This window comes from Nicotiana sylvestris, chromosome 5 (genome assembly GCF_000393655.2).
Source record: "Nicotiana sylvestris chromosome 5, ASM39365v2, whole genome shotgun sequence".
NCBI classification, from domain to species: Eukaryota; Viridiplantae; Streptophyta; class Magnoliopsida; order Solanales; family Solanaceae; genus Nicotiana; species Nicotiana sylvestris.
In genome coordinates, this window is record NC_091061.1 from 6,606,517 (window position 1) to 6,616,039 (window position 9,523).

A 9,523-nucleotide genomic window follows, 5' to 3' on the forward strand; every position below is an offset into this window, starting at 1 on the left:
ATCCACTTAGAAAATGGATAACTAATGAGTTTAACTTTACATTTGTAAAGTCTCAAATTAAGGGTTCCTCAAATTTGGGAGACTAGGAATTCTCCCCAAAGCAATCATATTCAAGAAGCCGTACATAATATAGATATCAATATTATACGCCGGTTAATCTGTTTTTTATCCGTATCAAATATGGACCGAGTTAGATAATTTATCCGTTTTGCATTACCCTTTTTCGACCCGTCATATCCGACCCGACTTGCCCGTTTGTCACCCCTAAACGTAATGCTCCCTTCGTCTCATAATATGTGTCGTGATTCTCTTGTGCACGCCCCTTAAGAAAGAATAATTTTTGACTACTTTACTATTATTAAATGTTCTCAATTTATGTGTCATCTCTATCAATAACATTAAATGAAATCAGGTTAAATAGAACAGTTAAAGGAAAAATATAACCAATTTTGTCTTGAACTTCTAAAATCACAAATAATTTGAGACAAATATTTTTAGTAACCACGACACATATTATGAGACGGATGGAAGAGTTGTTTCATTTATATTCCACCTTTAACTTAAATAAAGAAAGGTAAGAATTAAATATAACTAAATTACCCTCATTTCTTACTCGATTTTAATTTAATACTACTCTTCATCCACCACATTAATTTCTCCCCACATTTATTAGGGTAAGGGTTAAGATGGAAAAAATAAATACTTCTATCATGATTTTTAAAATGACAATCAAGTATTTTTAGTAACTACAATAATTAAAATGGATTGGAAGGAGATTGGTTGCGACTCCCAATATGAGCATCTAAAGAAATGAATTTAATATTTTCTAAAAATACGTGTCATTTGATCTTCCTATTGTAGTTGAACAAAATAGATTTGAAAAGTTTTCTCCCTGGTCTTCTCTAGATATGATCTCAACTATAATGCAACTATCTTTATTTTTGTAATTCTCATGTTAGGTAGGTAACTCATATCTTGGATATGGTTTGAGAGTTAAGAGATTTCTTTATTGTTAAATTCACAGAATTTCCTTTTTCTTGTTGCTTTCTTCAATAATGGATTAGTTCATCGAGGATTCTTGTCGGATGGATAGGTCTCTCAATCTTAACAAAAATTCTTGAGATCGAACTTTAAAAATAGAAAAAATTCTAGTAAAGAGCACGTGAAAATAGCTCAAATATACTCTCCGTTTGTCTTTAGTACCAAATATGTCATCGCCGTCTAAAATTAGACCACTATTGCCCTAAAAACTAACGGCTGCCACATGAGCTTTTACACCTATTTAAATATTATACGGAAAAAGACTAAAATATCCTTGAACTATTTGAAATAGCCCAAAAATACCCTCCGTTTGTTCTTGCATCCTAATCACAAAAGAAATCAGAAAACTAAAATACACCAAAAATAGGTCTTCCATTATTCTTGTTGAGTTGCTCTCCGGACTTTGAAACTCCAATTTCGAAGTGTGCTGAAATTTGTGGGAAGTTGTACCTATGTGTCGAAGGATCGAGCTCATTGATTGGGCTTTAGGGTCAACAGATTTGTGGCTCAAATTTAATTCAAATGGTTGATTGTTGTTGGAAAACTTGTGTAGCCATTCTTTGTGAGTCGAAATTTGAAAATAGATGCTGATTTGAAACCTTCTTGGTGAAATTTCTTTTAGCTATTGTAGGGTTATTGAAAATAATTGCTGTCAAATTTTAAGAGTTTTAGTTGTATGTTACTGTAAATTGCTTCAATATTGCGATTGAAGCTGAAAATTGAACTTTAACAACTGATTTCTTGGTTTGAACATCTGAGCTAATTAAAAAAAATTATGGAAAAGTTCTTAAAAGCTTGATAATCTGAAAGAAACGTTTTGTAAATTTATGATTGGTTTGATATATTTTTGGTGTATTTCAGTTTTCGTTTTTTCTTTCAAGAACAAAGAATAAACTCTACGCTGTGTCGGATTGCTTAGGTGAATGGCCATGTAAGCAAATGTAAAACAGCCATGTCAGCTTCATGGAAAAGCTAACGTTTTAAGGGGCATTTGTGGTCCAAAATATAGACGGCAGGGATAGTTTTGGTATCAAAAACAAACAGAGGTTATTTTTGAGCTATTTCAAATAGTTCAAGGACATTTTTGGCCCTTCTGAACAAAAACACACTGAAAAATCCAGAAATGTTCCAGCATAATATGCGGGAAGTTTATATGCAAGAGCTTCATAAACCGCATATTATGCTGGAACTTTTCGTGTACTGGAGTTCCAATATAATATGTTGGAAGTTTATACGCAGGAACTCCATAATCCCGCATATTATGCTGGAACTTTCCGTGTTTCAGTAAAACAACGGCTATTTTAAATGACTTTGCAAATGCTAGCTATTTTTCGATTATCGGACCGAAAACTGACCAACCCGTGCTATTTTCACAAAGAGCACTTTCTCCTTTAATGGGCTTTACGTAGTGCGAATCGGATTAGTCGAGACCCTAAAACAGATAATGGACTCCCAAGTGGGGCAAAAAAAGATCAGTGGTCACCAAGAATATATATATATATCTCCAAATTGTAAATGAGAAAATGAAAGAAGTGGTAGGAACATGGAACATGGGAAAGTAGTGGCTAAGGTTATCCTTTATTCGTTTACATTGACTTCAACTTGTATTACTTCTCAACGTCCTATTGTAATTTATTGATAGAAAAATCTTGTGTTATGCATTAATTATATCTAATGTTGTTCTACGAAGTTATTTTGTCAAACATCCAACTGTTGACATTAATTATCATTGGTGAAAATAGCACGCTGGCCAGTTTTTGCATTGGTAATTAAAAAATAGTCAGCGTTTGCAGAGTCATAAAAAAATAGCCATTATTTTATGGGAAGATAAAATATGGAAAAAAATATCCTTGTTGGTACACGGAAAGTTCTAGCATAATATGCTGGATTATGGAGCTCCTACATATAAACTTCTAGCATATTATGTTGGAACTCCAACACATTATAAAATTTCAGCACATTATGCTGGAATATATTTTTGATTTTTTAAGGATGGTATTTTTGTTCGGATTTTATCTTTACATGAAAAAGTGTCTAACGTTCAATTATTTTTAAAACTATAACTATTTTTTAATTACCAATTGTAAATCGGGCTATTTCTTATTTTTGTCCTTATCAATGTTGTTTCGTATATTAGAATGCCATGTCTCTTGATTTTGGCAAGAGGAGAAAAATTTGTCACACTCGAATCTTATTTTATTTTTAAGATTATAAACTCACATTTTAATTAAGAAGTTTATCTGTAAATGTTCTTTGGATATGACTCGATAATATAAAAAAGTTACTTATATATACACTATCGCTTATATAAGTTAAACTCTTCCGCTCACGCAAAGTAAGTATTTAAACAACCATACTACACTCTGTGGTTACTGCTCACAACTCTTCAAAAAAATGTAGAAGAGGAGGAAATTAAAAGAAAAAAAGAATTAAAGTTTCTAAATTTCACAAAAAATAATTAGCTAAATTAAGATCTCTTGAGTCCGTTGTACACCCAAATCACTTGATACCCTATTACACAACTGCATACAAAAATGATATTATAGTTAGTTTTACATGTTTAATTTGAATGTGCTGCAACTTTATTTCAACAAGGTACGTAGACGAGAATGTCGAAGTATCTATACCTGTCTATATACTGTTGAATCCCCTGAAGACTTTTGTAACTCTACGACATACAACGATGGGCTAATCTCGAATACCTACAATTGTGCATCGAGAAAAAAATATTAAATATTTTTTATACCGTTAGTGTACAGAAATTAAACTACAGACTACGTACAGTAAAATGTTACGTACATACCTCTGCGACTACCGAGAGAGTAGTAGGGTATTTTTGTCCTTTGTATTCTTGTAATACTTTCAACTGCAATATATGTGAATGACGAACGCATATAAGACATTTGTGTACCAATTTTACGTGTCTGAAAATTTAATTATAGTACATGCAAATTAATTCAATGTCCATATTTTCTAGTATAATTGCTCTCCAAAATAGTAACCAGCAAATGTATATTAATATACATAATATATATATATATATATTTTATACATAATCAGTGTATATCTTTTGTATATTTGACTAGTAATTGTAATTATTGCGTTATAAAACCATGCAAATATAGGCAGAAGTATCAACTTCAATATATACTAACCCTTCCATGTCTTTTCTGGACGTGAAATCCCATTTGTGTTACTGTATTCTCAATCCTGTCCAGCAACTGTTTTGGTAAGAGATTTGATGTAAATCTGATTTTCCTCTCAGAAATGTCCTAAAATAATTCAAAATAAAATATAAGTCTAGGTTTAGTTAATTTTCATTGAATAATATGGTAAATAATTAAAATCAGAAGTTACCTCTTTCTCAAAAAATCCAGAAAGATCTAGACAAGATGACATCCCTATAAGTTGAAAGGCGTTGATAAGAGAATGTGATTCTCGATCTCTTTGAGCGTCAAGCGGCTGTAAAACAAGTCATAGATATTCGTGTCGTTATAAATTATTTTATTAAAAATAAAATAAGAAATTTAAAGTAGTTGAATTATTTCTAAAATAAAGGCACAAAGTATCTCGCACTCGTGCATGGTTCCGGGAAGAGCTGCACCCTATAGGGGTATGACGTAGGTAGTTTACCCTGATATAAGATCAGTGACTGATTTTATGTAACAGCTCATCCCACTAGTGATATTGTCCGCTTTGGACATAGGCCCGCACGGCTTTAAAACGTGCTTATAGGGGTGTGACGTAGATAGCTTACCCTGATACAAGATTAGCGACTGATTTCATGTAACAGCCCACCCTACTAGTGATATTGTCCGCTTTGGACATAGGCCCGCACGGCTTTAAAACATGTCACTAGAGTCTAAGATCTGTCTACTTATATCCCCAGTATTTCTTCTGTGTTTTGTCGATGTGGGATTCGGCACAAGGACGTTAAGCCCCTAAGGGAGGATGTATGTGATACCTTAGGTGAATTCCATATCGACAAAACACGGGTGAGATGCTAGGTATATAAGTAGACAGGCATTAGACTCTAGTGACGCGTTTTAGAGTCGTGCGAACCTAAGTCCAAAGCGAAAAATATCACTAGTGGGATGATCTATTATATTTCACGGTTCAAATATGTAACCTAAATATAAAATGGAAAGTATGTACTGCTACAAAAAAGGAAAGTGTATCACATCAAATGAAAGTACATACTGTTACTAAAAAGGAAAGTGTGTCATATAAAATAAAAATACGTACCACTGCTTCTTGTACTGTTAAGACTTGATTATCTGTTGATATATGATCACATTCCAAATCTTCTTCATATGGATTTGCAGCAACATAATCTTGTTTGAACCATTCATTTATTTTGATTCCTGCCATTGTTATGCGAGTACGTGGATTGGGATCAAGAATCCTCTTTAAAAGGTTTTTTGCTCCTAAGGATAGCCATTTTGGTATATGAACATCTCCCTTAAATATCTGATTTCACATAAAAAAATAAATAGTTATAAACAATTTCATACACAAAGGAAAAAAAGTTAAGAAATTTCTTTTACCTTTTTATAAAGTATTGCAAGGTTTCTATCGTCAAAGGGTAACTGACCAGTGAGAATTACATATAAGATAACACCACATGACCAAGTATCTGATGTCGCGCCATCGTATCCTCTGTTAGAAAGAATTTCAGGAGCAACATAGTTGGGACTACCACACGTTGTATGCAATAAACCATCATCCTATAAATAAGCAAGAAAATCTTTAAGCTTGATTAATAAAATAAATGTTTAAAATATATAAATTAAATAAATAAAAATATATTTCTAATAGGTTATGAGATAGCCACACATTTCAATATAGTATCAAAACAGACAGAGGTTCTAAATTAAGCTCCATACATACCCAAAATTGTTGAGGTAAAGCACTGAGTCCAAAGTCTGTTATTTTTATGTTCCCTTTTGTATCAATGAGAACGTTCTCTAGCTGCATTTCAAAATCACACACGTGTAAAAAATATTTATACCATTAAGTCACATAAAAAGTAATTGCAAGTAACTTTATTTAATATCAGCATTGACAGATAATTTAAAATAAATAGTACGTAACCAATTATAACGTGTTATTTTACACTGATAATGTGTAATATATATTTATATATATATCCTCAATAGTTACCTTTAGGTCTCTGTGGAAGACTCCTTTATCGTGACAATAACTAACTCCATCAATTAATTGTTGGAAGAGTTTTCTACCTTGTGCCTCGTTGAGTTTCCCTTTGGAAGCCTATTAATTAATTAATTAATGAGGATTATAGTCAAATTATAATCAAAGATTTGAGATGTTAATATGCAGAAAGACAAGTTTATTGCAAAAGTTACTTACAATTCTGTCAAATAATTCACCACCATTCACGTATTCTAGCACCATGTATATCTTGCTTTTGCTTGCTAATACCTGTTTAATTATTAATATTAGTAATTCATCATTGGTAAAAATACTAAAATGAACTCAAAACCATGTACCCATGCAAGGACCAGACTCTCTCTATATATATATAGAAACTCATTAAATATTCATAATTATTTGACTATAAGTTCAATTATTATTATTATCGTATTAACTTCACATCATTGCATATAAGAACCCATATGTATATAAAATATTAAAATGAACTCAAAACCATGTACCCATGCAAAGACCAGACTTTAACCAAAGATATTAATTTACACCGTGAATAGGGGCGGATCTACAGGTTATATCAATATCGTGTATCAATATAATGTATTAGCTTTATATATATATATATTTTTCTAAAGCATTTTGAGATTTCATTCCAAGAAGACCACTGTTTATTCTTTCAGCTTTAAATTGCTAAGCTCAATCTATTAATTCGCTTCCTTATTTTCTTTGTCTCTTTCGTACTTTTTTTTTTGTGTGTGTGTGTGGGGGGGGGGGGGGGGGAGACTCTGTTGGCAAATGATATTCTGTTGTTTCATATAAACTTGGAGCGTGAGTCGAGGAAAATGTTTGGAAATAGAGGAATAAATACAGAACATAACGTACTATAATACGAAGAACTATTTAGATGAGATTATATTTTAATTAAATTAATAATTCCAAACTCAGTACGTGACGTTTTTGGTAATATATAAACGTTTAGTGGAGATGTCGTGATAATAAATTCAAATTAAAATAGGTGCAAATCATGTGGAACTTATTATTACTATCTACTTGCTTGCCACCTTGAGTTAAAAGTCATCGCAGACATTAATTACATCTTTTTCTAAGTAACCTTAGGAAGAAAAACAAAAACTTTATTTGTCAGGAACCTAATTAAATTTTGATTGAAGTAAGTAATTTTTGTTGGGATAATATTAAAACTTTAGATGAAGATTATTTTGTCAAATTATCAAGAAAAAAAATTAAATGAGTATGCGTACTTGAATCTATGAGTGCCACAAATATTTTTCGAACTTGCGGTTATTAGTCATCCAAACCAAAACACGAGCAGCGTGACATAATTAACTTAACAAGATAATTATTTAATTTTGTAATGATGCACTGAATGCAATGTAAAATCAAAACAATCTTGTCATCTAAATTTTATGCAGGGCAGAGCTAGAGTATTAGGTATAGGTTCGATAAAATCTAGTAATATTGGCTTGAATTTTGTATTTGCATTAGAAAAATATATATAAATATTTAATTTCGAATCCAATAATTAAGACAAGCAATGAATTCAATGACAAGTTCAAAACTCATAAATTTTAAATCTAACTCCGTCTATTTCGGGTCATTGGCTGAATCCATATCTCCTTCTCCGTGGTCCTGCAGACAAGCTAAGGTCCCATCTCCATAATTTCCACAAAAATCTTTGATTTTGACTCTTATGGTAACGTCGAGAAAAATCTCATAATATGCCTTCAAATTTTTATTTTTCACCAACTAAAATTAATTATCACAATCCCCTCAACTTATATTTTATTAAATACATCAGATTTTCACAATAAAAGAACGGCAAATATGCATATAATCCATTGACTTTACATCCTTAATTATTGCGATATATCTTACATTTATACAACGGACAATATTTACGTTAAGAAAACTCACTTTGGGTACGTATATTAATTCCAAATATTTGAAAATAATGCAAAGAAAATATACAAAGATAAAATCTACGTACCTCGTATAATCTAACAACGTTAGGATGTTTGAGGAGTTTTGAACTTCCAATCTCCCTCTTAATCTGCAATAAAAACATTAAACACATTATAAATTTATTATCTCGAAATATTTTAATTTTCAACTTTACAAATCGTACTACTATTGTATATATCGCGTCGTTCAGTAGACAGAACGATCAATGTGAGGCATAGGTCAAGGTAGAAAGTTAAAGTGTGACTTCCTCCGTAGTTGGGGGGGGGGGATTAAGCATCCGATACGACAATGACCATTAAATGAAAGAGCTGCAAATCAATTTTCTCTAATTTCGCCACTGAATCTTCTACTTTCGTTAGAGAAATTATTAGTTTGAATAATATATATGTTAGTATAACGGAGACAAACCTGAGCGATAAACTTGAGGTCAACGATTCGAGTCTTCTCCAAAATCTTAATGGCGAAAGATTGACCAGAGTCAACATGCTTCGCGTACTTCACTTTACCAAAATTTCCTTCACCAAGAGTCCTTCCAACTTCGTATTTTCCCACTCGCATTCTCTTCTTCTTTTCACCTTGCACTATTTCGTCCTCGTGTTGTACCAATACCATATCGAAATAAATTAATTCTAAATTTAAATCCCTTATAAAAATTGAAAAAAAAATCAACTAATGAAAGATTGTTAAACTCTAAGTTCTTGATTTTTTTGATGTAATATGTTGGGTACAAATGTAGAGAGAAGATAGGTTTCGAGTTTGTTTGATTTCTCTTCTATTATTTGGTGGCTATATATATAGGAAATAGAAATGATTAAATAATAAAGTGGGGCCTGTGATTTTTCTTTATCTACAGTCTAGATCTCCTTTTATCCATTAATTTAATCCTCGTTTTTTTTCCACCTAAATAAATAAATGAAACTTCATTGTTGCGCCGAGTAATTTAATTTTTAACTAATAAGTTGGTCAAATAGGAACCGAGGATTAGTCTCACCTTCTTGGGACCCAATCCCAACCACACGAAAAGGTAATAATTACACCAAAATAATAAATGTAATTTATGTTTTTTTATACTTTCTCATTTAACCATGATTAAGTAATTATATGGGTGGCAAACGGGCAGGTACATCGGATCTGAGCGAGTTGAAACCGGATAACATAAAAACAGATAAAATATCCAACCTTCCTGTATTTAATACGGATAGAAAATAAGTTAATCGGTGAATAATATGAATACCTATATTATCCATGACTTTTTGAATGTGATCAATTTTGAGAGAATTTTTAGTCTTTCAAATCTGAAGAACCCCCAATTTAAGTCGTTGCAAATGTAAAA

General features: G+C 31.7%; 1 protein-coding gene across 1 annotated transcript; it reads right to left on the reverse strand.

Annotated features, from left to right (window-relative positions):
* Positions 1 to 3,312: 3,312 nt before the first annotated feature.
* On the reverse strand, positions 3,313 to 8,937 carry LOC104226592 (CBL-interacting serine/threonine-protein kinase 1-like). Its single transcript, XM_009778623.2, has 12 exons — positions 8,599 to 8,937; positions 8,216 to 8,278; positions 6,412 to 6,483; positions 6,205 to 6,312; positions 5,932 to 6,012; positions 5,589 to 5,768; positions 5,287 to 5,511; positions 4,399 to 4,503; positions 4,197 to 4,313; positions 3,845 to 3,907; positions 3,669 to 3,743; positions 3,313 to 3,563 (listed from the first exon to the last, which is right to left on the reverse strand). Exons 1-12 carry the CDS (start codon positions 8,800 to 8,802, stop codon positions 3,504 to 3,506), a joined length of 1,353 nt encoding a protein of 450 aa, XP_009776925.1. The 5' UTR covers positions 8,803 to 8,937; the 3' UTR covers positions 3,313 to 3,503.
* Positions 8,938 to 9,523: the final 586 nt, after the last annotated feature.

What these genes read in the sequence shown, in the direction of transcription:
- LOC104226592 (XM_009778623.2), bottom strand. Translation starts at nt 8,802, where the DNA reads ATGGTATTGGTACAACACGAGGACGAAATAGTGCAAGGTGAAAAGAAG. An exon ending in TCTTCCACAGAGACCTAAAG is followed by an intron (nt 6,013 to 6,204) that starts GTAACTATTGAG and finishes TTTGAAATGCAG; the next exon opens with CTAGAGAACGTTCTCATTGA. An exon ending in TAACAGTACAAGAAGCAGTG is followed by an intron (nt 4,504 to 5,286) that starts GTACGTATTTTT and finishes CTTGTTTTACAG; the next exon opens with CCGCTTGACGCTCAAAGAGA.